We start from the raw sequence: 21,757 nt of genomic DNA on the forward strand, positions 1-21,757 counted from the left end.
AAAAACATTTTGAAGCTTGCTAAAATACATAAATGTATGCATGGATGAGGTGGAGAGAGAGGAGAGAGAGTAGTAGCAGTTAGTTTCAGGAATTTTGTGAAACACACTGAAAATGCACATTGAAACTTGATAGCATGAAACATTTAGTTTTAACGGCTTGAAACACATGTTTTTCTTTTGATATAATATAATCATATGATATCTTATTGTAAAGATTTGATTGCAACGAATACAACGGTGTGATCGGTTCGTAGATTGGATAAGTAATTGAAAAGAAAAAAATATTTAAAGAGAGGAGAAAAGAATGAAAAGAAACCTTTAGCATGCATGTTACAGTGAGGTTCCTCCGATCCATCGAGCTTTTTAGTAGGGTAGATGAGACGCCAGATATTTCTGTTTTGTCGGACATGCAATACAAAGCATTTTCCCATTTTAAGGGGTGTTTAGATACAGAGGTGTAAAGTTTTGGAGTGTCACATCAGGTATTATATAGAGTGTCGTATAGGGTATCCGGGCAATAATAAAAAAACTAATTACAGAAATATGTCATTAAACCGCGATACGTATTTATTAAGCCTAATTAATCCGTCATTAGCAAATATTTACTGTAGCACCACATTGTCTAACCATGGAGCAATTAGGCTTAAAGCATTCATCTAGCATATTAGTCGCAATCTGTCTAATTAGTTATTTTTTAGTCTATATTTAATACTTTGTATAGGTGTTCAAACGTTTAATATGATAGGGTAAAAATATTTAGGGTGGGATCTAAACATGGCCTAAATACAGGCATGCGACAACAGATTCAAAAGCGGCCTGCACAATTAATATATACATGCCTGCATAATTTCGGAGAGTAAAGACCAACAGTTACCACCCGTAAACTTTTCATCATATCACATCGAACGTTTAGACACATACAGAAAATATTAAATATAGAAAAAAACTAATTACACATATTGTGTGTAAATTACGAGATAAATATTTTAAACCTAATTAGTACATGATTTGATAATATGGTGCTGCAGTAAACATTTGCTAATGACGGATTAATTAGTCTTAATAAATTCATCTCGCAGTTTACAGGTAGAATTTTTGTTATTAGTATATATTTAATACTTCAAATATATATCCGTATATCCGATATGATACGTCAAAACTTTTCACCCCTGGAACTAGATAGGCCTAAATAAGCAGACGAACTGAATTGTTCTGGGCAGTGGTAGTTAATTTAACTGTAGTCTACAAATCGACTATGGCTGTGTTTAGTTGCAAAATTTTTCTTCAAACTTCTAACTTTTCCATCACATCAAAACTCTTCTACACACACAAACTTCTAACTTTTCCGTCACATCGTTTCAATTTTAACCAAACTTTTAATTTTGGTGTGAAGTAAACACAACCTATATAACCACAACGTAGAACTAAACACAGCCTAACTCGAAAGAAAAAGAAAAAAAAGAGAGAACCGTTGGTTTCGTACAAGAGTTAACTCTTCCCATATACTCTTAGGTAAATGCATTTATTACAAAGGTGATATTAAGAAAAGAAGAAGAAAATTAGATATAACCATATAACTAATTTATTATATATATTAGCTTTAATTCTATTTTTTATTAGTTTATAGCTAGTTAGCTCTACTATTGAACTTGCTCGTGGTATAAGTATTTAGAGCAAGCTTCATAATAGCGTCGACTACTAGAGCAAGCTTATTAATAGCGTCGACTACTAGCTATCTATAAGGCTATAACTTATGCTACTTCCTCCGTTTCACAATATAAGACTTTTTATTATTGTCCATATTTATTTAGATGTTAATGAATCTAGACATATATATAGACATATATATGTGTTTAGAGTCATTAACATCTATATGTATGTGGATAATAATAGAAAGTCTTACATTGTGAAACGGAGGGAGTATTAGACTTGTTCTATTAAGCTATGAGCTTATAGATTAGCTATAAATTTATCTCAATTTTTTACTCCTCTCTCTCACTTATACCTGTTATGTATATATGTAGAGATAATTCTGGGATAATAGCCCACATTCCTCTTTTTTTCTCTCCTCCATATGAGCTTATAACACACTATCAATAGTAAGTTTAGTATTAGCTATTGTCAATAAGTTTACATATATTAGAGTAAATATGTATAATCGGTTAGCTATAAGGTTACTTCATTTCTTTTCTCCTCTCTTTCTCTCGTTGTTAAACTTAATGCACCTATCTTACAGTACGTGTAGAGCAAGTATTTACATTAGAATCAACACATCATATTTTTTATCCCTCTCCTCCACGTAATTTTATAATTGTCTTATAGCTCACGCTAGTACAATAACGATTTTTCCGTGCGGTCGGAATTGGTTTTCACGTGCGGATCTTCCACCCATCTGGAACGAGGTGTCTGTGAAAATCGTGATTTTTGCGTGAGGGCGCTTAAGCCGCCGGCACGGAAAAATAAAAAATCAAAAATAAAAAATAGAAAAAAACAAACCCTAATCCAGCGGCCATCGCCACCGTCACGCCGTCACCACTGTCGTCTTCTCCGCTACCACCGTCATTGTCGCCGCCTTGCACGAGGCCTATCGTCGTCGTCCCCACGGTCGCCGGTGACAAATCCGGCCTCCCCGCGGTGGTAGGCGACGGATCCAGCCTCCCCGCGGTCGCCAGCGACGGATCCAACCTCCCCGCGGTAGCAGGCGACGGATCCGGCCTCCCCGCGGTGGCAGGCGATGGATCCAGCCTCCCCGCGGTGGCCGGCGATGGATCCGCCCTCCTCGTGGTGGCCGTCGATGGATCCGCCCCGCCGCCACCACCCTAGCCAATGTCGTCGCTGCTCTCGCCAATGTCGCCCTCACCAATGCCGCCGCCACTACCGCCCTAGCCGAGGTGGCGGCTATCGCCAGGAGTGGATAGAGAGGGAGGCGGAAAGGGAGAGTAGAGGGAAGACGAAGAGATAATGTGAGAGGGAGTAGGTAGAGGAGGAGTGAGCAGTGGGAGACAGAGAGGGAGTGGGTGGAGTGGAGGCGCGGAGGCCGACGCGGAAATAAAGTGAGGAGGGGAGATTAAGTGGTGTGGGCTATGTTTTCGTGCAGGTCACATATCAGACCCGCACGTGAAAATAAAATGTCTAAGAAAATCGATTTTTTCGTATGGTTATTTTAAGAAGCCGTATGTGAAAATGGATGATGATTTTCATATGTAACCAGTTACGGTCCGCACATGAAAATTCAAGGCTCCTGTAAAGGAAAATCATTTTTTATAGCGTCATATCCTTGCTTTACTCTAACCTGGCTCTTATAGCGTCATGGCACACGTAACTCTGCGATTCACTCCTAGATATTATTTAATTAAAATAATACAGGAAAGACCGTGGATTCAAGATAATGCAATTATATCTTCATTCGTGTGTACTCGCAGCCCCACATGTTAGACCGATGATGACATTGACTGGTGGCCCTGGCCAGTCAAACATGAGCGACGACCAACCATCATGCTTCTTCAGCACCGTGGCACGCGTTAATTTTGCCTTATTCTAACATAATGCTAACAGCACTCAGCGCGCGTTTGACTGGGGCTTAATTCAAAAGCGGTCTGGATAAGCTTAATCTAGTTGGAGAAGGAAATTAAACTAGATATATACACTGAGTTTGATCATATCACTGGATATCTTTTTATCCTACGTCTAAATTTCTTTAAAAACTAATTTGTTGAAAATGCATGCCCACCATCCACCCGGACCCCTCCACAAGTTAGTCAAGTCAGACCATTTCCATTAATTGTCGTGTACCCGTTGTTCTGCAACATAACTCGATTGCAGTCAATTGCTGCTAGTGATTACCACGCCCTCAGCCCTTGCGCTGGTCCAGGTCGTTTTCGTGCTTTGAACCACACCGAGGGTCGAGCTTGAATTGGATGCACCTAAAACCAAGAGTTGCCAGCTAATTTGGGCTTCTGCAGGTACAAGTCGGTGGAAACAGGCTGACTCGGCTATTCACTTAGGTGAAAGAGTTTGGTTGGGTGGACTGTGGACTGTGGACATTTCTAACAAATTAGCTGTTGGAGGGAATTTTAAAACAAGAGAGTAACAACTGTAGTGGTTTATACAATTTTGCCTTATCTTATTAACTCGGCAGAGCATCCCAGTAGCTTATCCAAATTTAATAATCCATATCCCCATTTGAATGGTCATCTAAAAAAGATTCCCTCTCCATATTTCTCTTCGCTCCAACAGGTCATCCATACTACATTCTTCATATCACAACCTTCTTTATTTTATTAATATCTTATAACTACCTATACATTTATATTATTTTATATAACCATATCTGTAATAATTCATACTGAAAAATCCAAACCTACTGTCTTCTAAATCTATGAAATACTAATTAGTAGACAACTAATGCTCTATTATTAAATACTAATTAGTCGACAATTAATACTCTATAACTCTGTCCGAGCATATTTCTCTCCCTCTTCTTCTCGGTACCTACGGATAGCAAGAGACTGTGATAAAAGAGGGGGAAAGGGGAAGGGCGGACGAGGAGGGCTGATGGCGGATGGCGGGTGACGCGGGCTGGAGGTGCGAGCAAACGGCGGGTGAAGCGAGCGGAGAAGCCAAAATCATTATTTATAACAGACAAGCCTACCAATACAAAATATTGGTCACAGATGTAGAGCCTCATCTGTAATGGTACGCAGTTGTCGTTCCAAACCGTTATAGATAATTATTGTACTATAGTGACTTATTATACACTAGCCCTTTTACATGAGAGGTGACAAGTGTCGGCACCTCTTCTTTAACGGCTTTGGTGTTGTGAACCATTATAGACATCTTGTTGGTGGATTTTACTTGACTCGGTATTTGAGAGGCGTATGGTGCGGCTGATACCATGGTACAGGCGAGTATGGAATAAAAAAAAATGAGGGACAAAGATTTTGTACTACTTTAGTCCTTGAAAAGGGTAATAACCTACTCCACTTTATATGTATCGATCTAGAATGTATCACACCAAGTAAAAGGGGGAACACAATAATTGATATAGCCTACCAAATTAATCTCGACAGGCAACATGGCGGGTTGTAGTCAGCAGCTAGCTATAGGGTTTTCTTCTGGCGTAATCTCAATATATGGATTATTTCTATGACCTGTAATTTAATTTCCTCTATTCCTAGGTGGCTCTATATTTATACTGGAATATAACCGCTTCTTCAAATAGAACTTGTAGAGCCCAAATAGGATATGGGCAGATAAGACCTTTCCATTCTTAGGCCGTACTATAGTTTCCTCCCTTAAACGGACAATGCTACTTCCTTATATATATATATATATGTATATACATACTTAGGGACACCTTCTCGTATAATACAAGTTTAGGTATGCAATATTCATAGTGGTGGTAAGTATATGTATACATGATATACCATGTTTATTACACTGATATAGTCTTACTATCATTTATATATTTCTTTAATAATGGCTAGTCTTAGTATTTGCTACCCACACCCTCTGCCAAAACCGAACACATATATTTCACATACACATTCATGGCTACCATAATACCATTAGACATTCATATTTACATACACATTCACATTATCACCTACTCACCTACACATATATTGTCAAAGGTTTAAACTCATATACAATATTCAACCTCTTACCCAAGGTGGAATCGCATGACATGGGCAACAAAAATCCTATTGATAATGTCTAATCGATCCAATAAGGCTTCAACATTACATATATAATGCATGTAAGAACACATTTCCTTTTCCTGATCCATTGCATCTTCCAAAGATTGTGAAATCATTTTGCGTCAAATAAAAATAGATGTAGACCTGACACTTGCCGCCTCCAATTAGATAGGGATGAGGGTAAGTGAACTGATACCCTATCTCGAGTATCGCCTCAACTATGGTAAAGTGCAAGCTATCTTCCGTTAGCATGCATGTTGTTCCTATTCACACCTCATACACAACCAAATGCAATGACTATATTATAAATAATAAAATTGGAAATATTGTACTAATAACTACAAAAGTACATGGTTAATTTAGAGATGGATGTGTGTTGGAAACCTTGAGAGGCATATTTGTCACATCATCATTATCTTAAAATGCTTTTAGTTTGAAATAACTAAAATCTAGAATTAATTTGTCTCTTAAGCTGGTTGGCACTTCTCTCACAGCACTAACCTGGCATACCTTTTTGTTGTGCCTCTAAGCCTGTGATGCGTACATTGATCTTCTCAGCGCCTTCTGGGTAATATATTATGATCAAAAGAAATGTATACCCTGGATATATTCCTTGAACCAGTCGTGTTGTCACCATAGAGATAGTGATGCTTGTAAAAAGGCATGCCACCCTCAACTAGAGTTCAGCGTTAACCATTTATATCATTTCATCTTTTACTTACTATGGGGTTGCAGTTGGTGCCCGGTGCAAGGCGCCTATGTTCCTCATTGAGTAAGAGATCATGAGGGTGCCTTGGCTCTATAGGACCAGCATATATGTCTAAGTAAAAATATCCATTACATCAGTTTTTTATGCATTTATGATTAATTCATTTCATCAACAACAAATTATAGAACTATATATTTAAAAATATTTGTTACAAAGTTTAAGAATTCAAGTTTGTCAACTCAATTTGGCCGTTATCTTTGAACTCCCCTAGTATACTTTTTTGCCACGAATTCATTGCATAACTTTGTAGTTACGAAGGAATAAGTGCTGAAACGGGTTTTCTATGCAAGCACATACACCTCCCCCCCTCCCCCTAAAAAAAAACTAATCTTGCCTTTGTACATGGACAAGTGCATCAGATTCACAATTGGATTCATACCATTATAATTTTGCATATTTTAATATGCTATTACAATTCATGAAATTAGAACCATACCATTATAATTTTACATATGTTTGAGATGTGCCACTACTTACCCTTTCAATACAAATTCCAAAATTTTCTGACCAAACTGCCCTCGTCTTCTTCCTCCATCCTCTCATTCGTTCCTCTTTCTCTCTCTCATCTCACCTCTGGCATGCATCAGCAACTGCCACAGCAAGGCTAGGCCCGGGGAGGGGGGGTCATGGACGGTGACAAGCTTGGTGTTGAGCTGGATTTTTCACATTTTGGTCCTTTTGAAAAACTTATTTCGTAAATAGACCCCTAGAAAAACTTATCCCAAAAATGGTCCTTTTTGGAGCGCCAGAGTGGCTGGCGCCGTCGTTCAACAGGACGGCGCCAGCCTCTTTGCCACCGTTCCCCTGCCGACGTAGCGGGGCGATGCTGAGGTGGCTAGGGGGAGTGCGCCAGAGTGGCTGGCGCCCCCCCCCCCCCCCCCCGAAATTTTTTATTTTTGTTTTATTTGTTTGATATTTTTTTCACGCTTAGGGACACACAAGAACCAATCATAGAAAAATTGAACTCAAATGGACGTAATATGTAACATGTAGAATTTTTCCTCTCCTCTCCTCTCCTCTCTCTCTCCGAACTAGTGCAGAGGAGAGAGATATGCAACTTTTTTATTTTTATTTTATTTTTTTGATATTTTTTTCATACTTAGGAACTCATAGAAACCAACCATGTAAAAAATAAACTCAAACGGACGAAATATGTGGCATGTGGCATTTTCCAAAGCTCTACCGAAAAACTTCTCTCCTCAAAAACACAATCTTGCAAGCGGAATTTGGAGGTTTTAATATCGCCGAACCCGGCAAAGCGGGAAGAATCGGATGTAACTTTTTCTGTAGATGTCCGTGCATATATTATTTGCCTGATTCCGAGTCCGTATGAGAAAGTTACGCCTATTTTAATAGATGACATATTTTGTCCGTTTCGGTAGAGTTTTGGAAAATTCTACATGTCATATATTTTGTCCGTTTGGGTTTATTTTTTATATGGTTGGTTTCTATGTTCTCCTAAGTGTGAAAAAAAATATCAAAAAAATGAAATAAAAATAAAAAATTGCATCTCTATGTACTGTTTAACTTATATATGTCATTTCATGTGGTTATATTTTGAATTAGATTAACTAATTTCATATAGTGGTAGAGTGCATTATGTTTAACATGCTGATCAAAGGGTTTTACTAAAGTAGTTATGGTCTAATTTTAGTGAAGGTGTAAAGTAGACTAAGTGGTATGCTAGATATTTTCAAACTTAGCTGAGTGGTAGTTTGAGTTTAAATTTTTTTTGTGGTTGGTTGTATCGTGATCCTGAGTGTGAAAAAACATCCGAAAAAAATAAAATAAAAATGACACCGTTGCAACTCCATACAGAGAAACAGGAATGGAGGCGGCGGCGCTAGCCATGCTGGCGCCCTCCTCCTGCCACGTCGGTTCGCGTGCGCCACGGCGGCAGGAGGACGGCGCCAGAGAGGCTAGCGCCGTCCCGTTGGATGACGGCGCCAGCCACTCTGGCGCCCCAAAAAGGACCATTTTTGGGATAAGTTTTTTCAGGGGTCTATTTGCAAAATAAGTTTTTTAAAAGGACCAAAATGTGAAAAATCCAGTGGTGTTGAGGGGGCTGGTTTGGAGCTGCTGCTTACCATTGGCATGTTGAGAATGTGGTGAGCGTGTATAGGGTGCAGGTACTGACGCCGTTGCACGCGTATAAGGTGGGGGTGGTAGAAGCGCACGGCGGAGGCATCCATAACAATGACGCGCCGCGGCTGTACCTGCAGTTTGCGCGCTTCGCAGCCAAGGACTTCACCGTTATCAAGTGGTCCGACGGCTGGCCCATCACGCACTGCCACAATATTGTGCTTGAGCTCGAGCGGAGTGCAAGCAGCTGATGCGGCGGAGCTCACGATATTGTGTTGTTTTCTTTCAAAAATGCTTCTCCCGACGACCTATGTACAAGAGCAGGTATAATAGTTACTCCCTCCATCCCAAAATTTTAAATTACAAGATATACTCAAGCACACTTATTTTTCGTAATATAATAAGCACCGGAGTCTAGTGTTTTTTTTCTTTCAAAAATGCTTCTCCCGACGACCTATATACAAGAGCAGGTATAATAGTTACTATTTCCATCATAAAATTTCATGTCTAACGTTAATCGTTCGTCTTATTTAAAATTTTCCTATTATTAGTATTTTTATTGTTACTATATGAAAAAATATGAATAGTATGTGTGACTATTTTTTTTATTTTTTCATAAACTTTTCAAATAAAACGGATGGTCTAACGTTGGACACGGATTCCCACAGTTGCACTTATTTTGGGACGAATGGAGTATGTATTGCGTTCGTTCCAGAGACATTAGTGAGAAACACATCGTTTTCCGCATGTACGCTTCCCAAAGTACTAAACGGTGTGTTTTTTAAAAAAATTTCTATAGGAAAGTTGCTTTAAAAAGTCATATTAATCCATTTTTGAAATTTAAAATAGTTTATACTCAATTAATCATGCGCTAATGGCTCACCTCGTTTTGCATATCTTCCCAATCCCCTTCTCCTCAAACTCATAGTATATATGTGCTCCCTTTATCCCAAAAAATAATAACTTCTAGCATTTATCATTTATCCCAATATATAACAACTTCTACACTAATATTTTCTTTCTAATCAATCACAACCCTCCACCATTCATTTTTCTCGTATATCTCCACTTCTCAACCAATCACAACATCTTCAGATTTAATTGTACATACTTTCTTAATAATCGTATCCAATTTTAGAACTTTTTATATTTTGGAATGGAGGTAGTATGTCACAACAAAATTTTGAATGAGTCCAAAGAAAGAGGAGAGGAAAGTGACCGGAGCTAAAAGATGGCTGCTAATTAGTGTTGACTGCAAGCACGTGCTTCCTGGAGGGTGGACCTCACCTATATTATTTCACATCATTCATAGTCATAGGAGATGTTACATCCTCTAGATTTGTAATCTTAGAATATGTCACATTTTGTTCTAGATAAACTTATATTGGGATGGAGGGAGAAAAGTTCATGTGTAGTATGTGGTTCTAGGCACACAAATATACAGTTACTCCCTCCGTCCCATAATATAAGGGATTTTGAGTTTTTGTTTGCAACGTTTGACCACTCGTTTTATTCAAAAATTTTTGAAATTATTATTTATTTTATTTGTGACTTACTTTATTATCTACAGTACTTTAAGCACAACTTTTCGTTTTTTATATTTAAAAAAAATGAATAAGCCGAGTGGTCAAATGTTGCAAACAAAAACTCAAAATCCCTTATATTGTGGGACGGAGGGAGTATATGTTAATTACAAATTATTTTTTAATGATTTATACACTTCTACAGAAAATGCTTTAGGTGCTGGCTACCAACCCCACAAAGATGCTAGATTTGGAAACCGGTACCCAGCAGGCGACACCTTTGAGTTCTCTCAAAGGCACACCGGTTTAAGAACCGACACCTTTGAGATTACAGGATTGAAAAGAAAAAAGATCGACTCGATGCAATCGGGCAATCCCCTTCGCACCGACCAGATTTCATCGAACATTTAATTCATACGATGAACATTTAATCCAAGGAAATGCAAGAACACTAACAAAAGATGGCGCTGCCTGGTAGCCTGTCGCCTCCCTTCCCGCAGGATCTGGTGCAGGGGAGGGCGTTGTCGCCACCGCCGCTTGGTAGCCCGCCGGATCTAGCGGAGGGGAGGAGGACGCCGCCTGGTAGCCCACCACATCCCCTCCTGCTGGATTGGGTGGAGGGGAGAGGGTCACTGGGCTACTGCCACCTGGTAGCTCACCGCCTCCCCTCCCGCCGGATCTAGCGAGGGGAGGGCGCCGCCGCCACTGCCGGGTGGGTGGGTGCGGTGGAGAGAGAGCGATCGTGAGAGAGCGATGGATGGATGAGGAGGAGAGAGATGGAGGAAATAAGGACAGGTAAGTGAGGAGGTAAGGAGGAGAGAGAGTGGTGGGTGGGTGCCGGAGGAGATAAGGCGGAGGAGAGAGCGCGTTCGCCTCGGCTCGATATATTATATGTACAAGTGTAAAAAAAAATCTGACACCTATAGTGTTGGTGTATTTATTTAGAGCCGGCACATATAATTACTCAAAGGTGCCGATTATATATTTTCAATCCGCAGAGGTGAGAGGTGGGAAAAAATTTATAGGTGTTGATTTTAACACTTCCGGCACCTATAGTGCCGACACCTTTGTGCGTTTATGTAGTAGCGATGATATGAACAAAATTATTAAGAGTAAATTTCATAAAACTATAGATACTTTGTACGATCTATCATAAAACTATAAATTTAAGAACTTGTTTCACAAAACTACAGATTCAATGTCTTCATTTATCATAAAACTACATGTAATTTGCACAATATATCACAAAACTACAGATTTAAGAATTTGTTTCACAAAACTACAGATTTAATATCTTCATTTATCACAAAACTACAGGTTTAGTGTCTCCATTATCACAAAACTACAGATTTTAGCATCGTTAAAACTTGCAGTTTTGGGATAATGGAAACACTAAATGTGTATTTTTTTGAAAAATGAAGACACTAAATGTGTGTGGTTCTGTGATAAACGAATATACTAAATCTATAGTTTTGTGAAATTAGTTCTTAAATCTGTAGTTTTGTGATAGATTGTACAAAGTACGTGTAGTTTTGTGATAAACAGATACACTAAATCTATAGTTTTGGGAAACAAGCTCTTAAATATGTAGTTTTGTGATAAATTGTGTAATATACATGTAGTTTTGTGAAATTTACTCAATTATTAAAGTTATATTTGCTTTGTTCCATATAATAAATCGCTTTGATATTTTTTATAGTCAAACTTTTTAGATTTGATCCAGTATATAGAAAAAATTAGCAATATTTACAAAATCAAATTAATTTTATTAAATGTAACAATGAATATATTTTGATAATATATTTGTTTCTTATTAAAAATATTGTTATATTTTGAATATATTTTGATCTAATTTTAAAAGGTTTGATTAGGAAAGAAGTCAGAACGAATTATAATATGAAACGGAGGTAGCGTGTTCTAACAAAATCGTTATGATATTACTCTAAATCCAGACTTGCTCATGTAATTCCGGTAGCATAGTGGTTGCCCTTTGCGTAAGATTTACACTACTACAGTCTACAGTAAATGGATGTTATAGATTTCCCGTAATAATTCATCGACATGTCTCCCCGTTGGATTTTATTTTTCTGGATTCGCATGGAACACTACAAAATTGTTGACTAATCGATTCATGCAGTTACGTACTGTCATCAATAGAAATACGGGTACCAGCGGGCGCCGGACGACGACGGTGGTGGAGGGGAAGAAACAGGAGCTACTACTCCGCCGTTCCGGCAGCAGCGCAGCCATGCAGCGCTCACCGGTGGACAAACCGCCGTTCACGCTGGGGGACATAAAGAAGGCCATCCCGCCGCACTGCTTCCACCGCTCCGTGATCAAGTCATTCTCCTACCTGCTCCACGACCTTGCCATCGCCGCTGGCCTCCTCTACTTTGCTCTGGTCGGCATCCCTGCCCTCCCAAGCATCCTCCGCCTCGTCGCCTGGCCGCTCTACTGGGCCGCGCAGGGCAGTGTACTCACCGGCGTGTGGGTCATCGGGCACGAGTGTGGCCACCACGCCTTCTCGGACTACTTGCTCCTCGACAACCTCGTGGGCCTAGTGCTCCACTCGGCGCTTCTCACGCCCTTCTTCTCGTGGAAGTACAGCCACCGGCGGCACCACGCCAACACCGGCTCCATGGAGAAAGACGAGGTGTACGTCGCGAAGAAGAAGTCCGCGCTGCCGTGGTACACCCCGTACGTGTTCGGCAACCCCGTCGGGCGGCTGGTGTACATCGCCCTGCAGCTCACCCTCGCGTGGCCACTCTACCTCGCGTTCAACCTGTCCGGGCAGCCGTACCCACGCCTCGTCACCTGCCACTACGACCCCTACAGCCCGCTGTTCAGCGACCAGGAGCGCGTCCAAGTCCTCGTCTCCGACGCCGCCATCCTGGCCGTGCTGCTCGCGCTGCACAGGCTGACGGCGGCGTACGGGCTCTGGTGGGTGGTGCGCGTGTACGGCGTGCCGGTGATGATCGTGGGCGCGCTGTTCGTGCTCATCACGTACCTGCACCACACCCACCGGGCGCTCCCGCACTACGACTCCAGCGAGTGGGAGTGGCTGCGTGGCTCGCTCGCCACCGTCGACCGCGACTACGGCGTCCTCAACCGCGTGCTGCACAACGTCACGGACACGCACGTCCTCCACCACCTCTTCCCCAGCATGCCACACTACCACGCCATGGAGGCCACCAGGGCAGCGAGGCCCGTCCTCGGTGAGTACTACAAGTTTGACCGCACGCCCATCATCGAGGCAACATGGCGTGAGGCCAAGGAGTGCATGTACGTTGAGCCCAGGGAGCGCGATGGTATCTACTGGTACAACAACAAGTTTTAGCTACAGACAGGGGATGAGATTAAGATATGATTATAAGTTTTATATACTTGGGTATGTCACTGCTTCTGAATAAATATGGTGCTGGTCTCACAATAATTAATTAAGGGGACCGGCCAACACATTTTAGCTTATCGGTCTCACAAATCGCGTACCTTAGTCCATTCCCAACCCAATGACTACAATAATGTTCATAGCATTAAATAAGCTGCCAACTAAGATAAAAAATGATGTGACAAGTGAATAAATAAATAAAGATAAGAAAACCATGTCTTGCATGAGACATGGTTTATACACAACATCCAAGACATCATGTGAGATAAGTAGCATTAAATTTAAGTATGGAATGATGATGTTTGCATTGTAAGAGTAGTGTCTAGTACTAGTTTCTTGATGATGTAGAGTTTATAGAAACTATGTCTATTGTCTTGGGTTGGGAATGGCCTTACAGTATTCAAATCAATAATCATTATTGTCCATATTCTCTTCATGCATACTGTTCACTTTGGCGATTGATAAACGTTACTTGTGCACCTTACATCTTACATGGGCTTCAGAAGCATCTTCACATGACAGAGTCCGTTTCAGCTCGGTTTGAATCAAGGAATAAGTTCACCAAAGGTCCCTCAACTTAACAGCTTGATTTTTTTTCCCTTAACCACAAAACCAGAAATGTGGACCTCTAAACTCACACAAACCATGCACACAAGGTCCTATGAAAGTATATATGGGTGGTTTCGCTGACGTGGCATTCTAGTCAGCAAAAAAAATAAAATAAAGTATGTGGGGCCCACATGTCAGCTGCACATCTTTTTTCTTCTCTTTTCTTCTCCTTCTCTTTTCTTTTCTCTCTTCTCTCTTCTCTTCTTCAGGCCCACCCACTGGTGGAGAAACTCTTTGTAGTCCCGGTTCGTAACCCCCCTTTAGTCCCGGTTTCCAAACCGGGAGTACTAATCCGGGACTAAAGATCGCTATCTTTAGTCCCGGGTGAAATAACCGGGAGTAAAGATCGATCTTTAGTCCCGGTTGGTAACACCAACCGGGACTAAAGATGGCTCAGCCACGTGGCCGGCTGAGCCATCTTTAGTCCCGGTTGGTGTTACCAACCGGGACTAAAGATCGAGCTGACCTTTCTTTATTTTTGCATGGCCCTGTTGCTGCATGGTTTATATATATATATATAAACCATGCATATATATGTTTCAATACATATATATGCATACATATATATATGTATATATATATATATATTATATTATATGTATATACATGCATAATATATATGTATTTATACATATATATGTTATGCAAATGCATATGTATATAGATATATATATGACCAAAATATATTTACATTATAGAAAATGTGTACACATGCATATAGAAACATATGTAGTCATGTATTAATTATAATCCATTATATGTCCTAGCTAGCTACGATTTCGACGTAGTAGTACTCGCTGCTAGCTCAGAAGCTAAGGACCGGTGAATTGTGTTTCCGTCGTAATAGAATTCACCCTTGGGATCAAGGATTTCTTCGTTGATGAATCCCATGAGTTGTTCTTGAACCGCCGTGATAAATTCCTTGTGTGTGGTCAGGTTATCCCTCATGCGAATAAACTATATGAATGTATGAAATTGATTACTAATTAAACAAGAAATCGCTACGTAATGAAATTTTGAATTTATTTGTACGTACATCGAGCTCTCTTGTGGTGATGATTTGGTTTGCAAGGCAGTGGCAATACTCGCTCACGTAATAGCCGCACAAGTTAGTTCCCTGCTTTTGCTTTGCGCACTACAAATAAATGACAAACAACGAGAGATCTAATTAATATACACTTGTATGTATTTGAATCGGAGAAATATAAATGTAGAGCATGTGTACTCACAGGAAATTTGAACTTCCGCCTAAGTCTTTCTCTCCATTTGCCGCGGACCAAATGACGGAACTGATACCAAGCCCTACATGGAGTTTGAAGCTATGATTCGTAGTAGCAATTAACATAACAAGATTTTCTTAATTAACAAAGGAACTTATGACGGTACCTGTCTATAAGTTCGAAAACCTTGTCAAACGTAGACTCTTTTTTATCCATTGAGTCATATACGTTGACGGTGCAGGCCTCCAGGTCGAAGAGTAAAAGCACCCAGTGGAATCTGCAATGTGCGTGGGATGCATTACATATGAAACACTTAGCAAGTTCGTACGGGAATGAAATTTGGTATGTAGGAAGACAGTAAAATTAAACTAACTCTGTGTTGTATGGCAACAGTATGAACGTCTTGTAATGCTGCGCCTTCAGGAGATGGACGAGATTGTCCTCTGTTTCTTGTGGATATTGGTCGAGCATTGCGACGTTTACTTTCCGAGGGTCGATGAATCCAGTATCGAAAACCCTCCGCCATCGGGCCCTTTGAATCTCCATTCTACAACGATAAAAGGGAGTATATTATTTTCTATAGTCTACTTATATACAAGGACCTAATTAATTAAAGGAGACGTATAGTAAGAAATCTAACTGAACGATATACTTACAAAATCCAGCAACTCATAATAGAGACGTCGAGGGCGTCCAGCTGGTATAGTTCGTAGATTCCCCTAAAATTGATCCAGAGAATGTCATCTCCTTGCAAGAAGTCCGTGTCCCTGATCCTCGCTCCGATCATCTCTCTACCGGTGGCGCTCATCTCCATGTACAGCTGATGGAACTTGTACATTTGTGTGGGTAGGGACTGCAGCAGCTCAGGCTTGACAAGCGGTTTACCGAGTTTGTACATGTATTTCACTTCCGCCTTTTCGATTGGTGCGACTCCTAGCAATTGATCCGTAGTTAGACCGGTGTCAGTAATAAATTGTTCTATCGTCATTTCTTTACCGGTCACCAACGGCTCGATCTCCTGGTTTGGTTGCTCTCCAAGCTGAGGGACTGGTTTGGACTTTCCAGAAGATGCTTTCTTCAGCGTTCGCTCATAGTCCGATAGCTTGATGGCCTCCTTGACAGATGCAGACATACCCCTGAAGAAGTTCCTGACACTGGGGTCTATAGGAATCTTCTTTTCTGGACTTCGAGGCTTGAATTGTCTCTTGACTTCTGATGCAACGTAAGCGTCAAGCTCCTCTTGCGTGCAATCGTACCCCGGGTCCTTGTTCTTGGTGGCGTCAACTTTCGCCTTCTTTGTTGCCCTTGTGTGGGCAAGCGGTGGAGCTGGGGGGGCCCTTGACTTTGAAGGTGCCGGAAGAGGAGCTTGCGGGGGAGTAGGTGTAGGAGCACGAGGAGGAGTCGGTGCAGGATCCTGAGGAGGAGTCGATGCTGGAGCCTGAGGTGGAGACGGTGCTGGCGGAGCATGAGGAGGAGACGGTGCAGGATCCTGAGGAGGAGATGGCGGAGCCGGAGGAGATGGTGCACGAGACGCCGCTTGTCGCCCAAGGAGGATGATGTACCGCCTGCGCCATAGAATAATGGCATGGCTTGTGTCTCGTAGATGCGTCTCACCGTCTCCTCCAGGGTAATCCAGCTCGAGGTCCTCGTACGCGCCTTCGACCAACTCAACTTCGACCTTCGAGTATCCTGCTGGAATCGGCCCGCAGTGGTAAGTACCTGAAGGGTCCGTTGGGATGGCCATGCCCGACGCCACCTTCATGTTGTGAGAGATTATTTATTAGTAATCAACATATATAAGCAGCAACTAGCGGAATGGCTAAATCTTACCTTTATTGATAAGTTCTTGAAAGGAATATGCAGCTCACATGGTGTCCGCTGAGTGATGTCATCAACGGGACAGGTCGATTCGTCCTGTGTTTGCATGGCGTCCATGCTCTGTGATCCTACCTGCCCCGTTGAGGCGCAGCTGCTACGGTTTCCTGACGGGCTCACCATTGCAGGAGGAATGGTCGGCTGGGGATCATGGGACCGATGTGCGGCCATGCATTCATCAACCTTCCTTGCCACCTCCTCTTGCATGTTGAGTTCGTAGCTCGATACCCGGAACTCTAGGTCTGCAATCTTCGCCTCGGTATCTCTCTTGCTCCTCATCCGACTCCTGTACGTGTGGATGTCCTCCTTGAAACCAATCTTCCAAGGAATCACCCCTTTCCCTCGTGTTCGTCCTGGATGCTCTGGAGTCTGCAGGGCGAGTGTCAGCTCATCCCTATCTCTGTCTGGTCGGAACGTGCCCTGAGAGGAGGCTTCCACTGCATCTGTTAGTCGTCGCGCAGCCTCTCGTATCTGATCGCCGAAGACCAGTGAGCCATCAGCTGGGTTGAGCGTTCCACCGTGAGCATAGTACCAGAACTTCGATCGTTCCGGCCAATTGGCTGTTGCCGGTTCGATACCCCTCTCAATCAAGCTAGCCTCCATCTGCTCTCACTTCGGCATCGCGACGCTATAGCCTCCTGACCCCAAGTGGTGATGGTACTTCTTCTTGGCGGCATTTTCTTTGTTTCTTTCCATCATCGCCTGCCCTTGTTCACCTGTCTTATATGCAACGAACTCGTCCCAGTGATCCCTTAGCTTTGGGAATGTGTCGAAGTTCGGTGTCTGCCCCTTCAGTATATACTTCTGGTACAGATCTCCCTTGAAGCTCTGAAACTGTTCTGCCATTTTCTTCAGAGTCCACCTTTTCACTTTGTCCTCTGTACCCGCAGGAAGGGTGAATGTCTCGAGCATTGTGGTCCACAGCATCTCTTTCTCCGAATCTGGGACAAAGCTCTCATGATCTCCGCGTGCCCTTGTTTTTCGCCAGTACACCGTACTGACAGGCACGTTATCCCGCACAACCCAACCGCTGTGACGTACATAGTTCTTGGCGGCTTCGGCCAGGGCACTAGGACGTCCATCTTCTTGCACTTCCGTTATGATGTGCCGACCCTCAAGCTTCTTCGCTGCACCTCGTTGCCCGTGTGCCCTCTTCTGTCCAACGGAGGGTTGACTACCACTAGCCTCCTCCTCCTGGTTCCCCTCCACATCCCTTTCCACGTGCCCCTGCTGGTTCCCCTCCACATCCCTCTCCACGTTTCCTTCCTCGTTCAAGTACTGGTTTGGATCCTCGTTCCCCTCTTCTTCATTCCAGTACTAGCTGCTTCCCTCCACGATTGTATCGTACAATATCTGTTCCTCATCGCGGTCAGCCATCTGTTGATACAAGAAACATCTGCTAAGTCACGAGACATTTATGTTTTAACAATCTAAGTCATGTATGCTAAGTGTAAATGTCGTACATTAGAACCCTACACAACCTTACGTGCTAAGTCTAATTACAAATCGTGATATAAGCTAAGTCTAGGTGACGTATATTATACAACCCTAGCTAGTAAATAATTATATACTAAGTCTAATTACAAATAAAATAATCTTATATTAAAACTCAAATAATATTACATGCTAAGACTACAATAGTCATGTATATGCTATGTGTTTCGTGCGTATATGCTAAGTCTAATTAAGACTACAATAGTCAATGCTACTTGTCGCACCAATTCCGTAGTCAATAATTACATACTAAGTCTAATTACAAATAAAGTAATCTTATATTAAAACTCAAATAATATTACATGCTAAGACTAAAATAGTCATGTATATGCTAAGTGTTTCGTGCGTATATACTAAGTCTAATTAAGACTACAATAGTCAATTGCTACTTGTCGCACCAATTCCGTAGTCAATAATTACATACTAAGTCTAATTACAAATAAAGTAATCTTATATTAAAACTCAAATAATATTACATGCTAAGACTAAAATAGTCATCTATGCTAAGTGTTTCGTGCGTATATGCTAAGTCTAATTAAGACTACAATAGTCAATTGCTACTTGTCGCACCAATTCCGTAGTCAATAATTATACATACTAAGTCTAATTACAAATAAAGTAATCTTATATTAAAACTCAAATAATATTAGAACACTACACAATCTTATATGATAAGTCCAATTACAGGTCTAATAATCTTAATTAATTGCATTACAAATATAACAATCATTTATATTATTACGTCACTTGCCTGCTCCAATTCCTTCTAGGGCTAGCTCTTCCACTCAGGCTTGACGGACGACTCCGACAACACGTCTTTTCTGCAAGATACAAAAAGATGTATTAGGATAAATGCGAAGTAACATATATATATATATATATATATATATATATATATATATATATATATATATATATATATATATATATATATATATATATATATATATATATATATATATATATATATATATATATATATATATATATATATAAAAATATATATATATATATATATATATATATATATATATATATATATATATTGCATTTCACGTTAACGTTCGTCCTCGTTCGTTCGCTCGTTCACGTTCCCTAGCTCGTTCACGTTCGTTCGCTCGTTCTCATTCACGTTCGTTCGCTTGTTCTCATTCACGTTCGTTCCCTCGTTCTCGCTTGTCTTCGATCGATCGTTCTCGTTCTCGCTCTCGTTCGTTCGATCGTTCTCGTTCTCGTTCACGTTCTCGCGGCAACGTACGTTGACGTGTTCGTTCTCGCTCTTGTTCGTTCGATCGTTCTCGTTCTCGTTCGTTAACGGCGGTGTGGCGGCATCGGGGCGGCGGTTGGCGCGGCGGCGTGGCGGCGGCGGCGGCGGCGTAGCGACGGCGGCGGCGGCGTGGCGTTGCGGGGCCGTGGCGGCGGCGGCGTGGCGTGGCGGCGGCGGCGTGGCATGGCGTGGCGGCAGCGGCGTGGCGTTGCGGGGCCGTGGCGGCGGCGGCGTGGCATGGCGGCGGCGGCGTGGCGTGGCGTGGCGGCGGCGGCGTGGCGTGGGGGCGGCGGCGTTGCGCGCGCGGCGGTGAAGGCGGTGGCGGCGTGGCGACGGCGGCGGCGACGTGGCGTTGGCATGCGGCGGCGGCGAAGGCGGCGGCGTGGCGCGTCGTCGTCGTGGCGCGGTGTCTCGTGGCGGGCGGCGCGACGGAGAGAGATCGATATCGGAGAGATCGAGATGCATGAAGGGAGATCTGGCGGCGGCGGCTCTCACCCCAGAGATGCGGCGGCAGCGGAGGAGGCGGAGGCGGCGGCGAGGACGACGAGCTCGAGACGACGGCGAGATACGGCGGCGTCGGCGCGGGGATTTGCCCTAGGCAGTGGCGGCGAAGGAGAGAGGCCGAGAGAGATCGATCGGCCGAAAACGTCTAAGTGTTGGTGAAGAAGACGAGGGCGCACCGGGAATATATATACCCCCGGATCTTTACTCCCGGTTGTTGAGAACAACCGGGAGTAAAGAAAAGATCTTTACTCCCGGTTGTTGAGAACAACCGGGACTAAAGATGATCTTTAGTCCCGGTTGGTATTACCAACCGGGAGTAAATATCTTTTCCCGCTATTTCGAAATTCTTTTTAAACCCGGTTAGGGTTAAGAACCGGGACTAAAGATTATAGCACTGCATATGATTTTCGCTTACATATGTGTTTATAAAATAGAAGTTAATGCATTAACATTATTTAAAGTACAAAGATTAATGACAATTACTTCGAAAAATTATTTTTGTCTGTAATAAATTAAGTGGATAAATCGTAATAAGCAAATATATGACTTATTATTAATAAAAATTCCAATATATATATATATACTTAGCATATATATGAATGATATTATTATATTGGTAAAAACTCTAATTAAGATATGTATGTACATACTACATGATTTAAAATTAATAAAAATTGTAATCATCATATATACTTAGCGTAGGAATTATATTAAATTAAATGCTAAAAACTCTAATTAACATATGTAAATGCCACATGCATGATTTAAACCTTTTAAAAATTCGAATAGTCATATATAAGTAGCATATGAAAGATAGTAAATTAAATTGTGAAAAACTCTAATATATGAATGATAGTTTTAAAAATATATTAAATTTAATACTTTTAAAAATTCTCCAGTCAATTATAATTTGCATATGAATGATAGTAAATTAAATGTTAAAAACTCTAATTAACATATGAAATTGCCACTTGCGTGATTTAAAACTTTTAAAAGAAATCCTCTAGTCAATTATAATTAGCATATGAATGCTAGTAAATTAAATGTTAAAAACTCTAATTAACATATGAAATTGCCACTTGCGTGATTTAAAACTTTTAAAAGAAATCCTCTAGTCAATTATAATTAGCATATGAATGCTAGTAAATTAAATGTTAAAAACTCTAATTAACATACATTTGAAATTGCCACCTGTGTGATTTAAAACTTTTAAAAATTGTAAGTATCACATATAACTAGCATATACATGATTTAAACTTGTTGAAACCTCTAATAATCGTGCGTAATTAACATATGCCATACATCAATTGATTTATATGGATAATCA

The 21,757-nt window shown here is 41.4% G+C and overlaps 1 protein-coding gene and 1 long non-coding RNA gene across 2 annotated transcripts; one reads left to right on the forward strand and one right to left on the reverse strand.

Moving 5' to 3' along the window:
- Positions 1-2,259: 2,259 nt before the first annotated feature.
- On the reverse strand, positions 2,260-3,029 carry LOC112939734 (uncharacterized). Its single transcript, XR_003243607.2, has 2 exons — positions 2,497-3,029; positions 2,260-2,406 (listed from the first exon to the last, which is right to left on the reverse strand). It is a non-coding gene; the product is annotated as an uncharacterized lncRNA (long non-coding RNA).
- Positions 3,030-12,200: 9,171 nt separating this feature from the next.
- On the forward strand, positions 12,201-13,539 carry LOC4343027 (fatty acid desaturase DES2). Its single transcript, XM_015790042.3, has one exon. It carries the CDS (start codon positions 12,205-12,207, stop codon positions 13,408-13,410), a length of 1,206 nt encoding a protein of 401 aa, XP_015645528.2. The 5' UTR covers positions 12,201-12,204; the 3' UTR covers positions 13,411-13,539.
- The last annotated feature ends 8,218 nt before the right edge of the window (positions 13,540-21,757 follow it).

This window comes from Oryza sativa, chromosome 7 (assembly GCF_034140825.1).
Source record: "Oryza sativa Japonica Group chromosome 7, ASM3414082v1".
Lineage (NCBI taxonomy): Eukaryota > Viridiplantae > Streptophyta > Magnoliopsida > Poales > Poaceae > Oryza > Oryza sativa.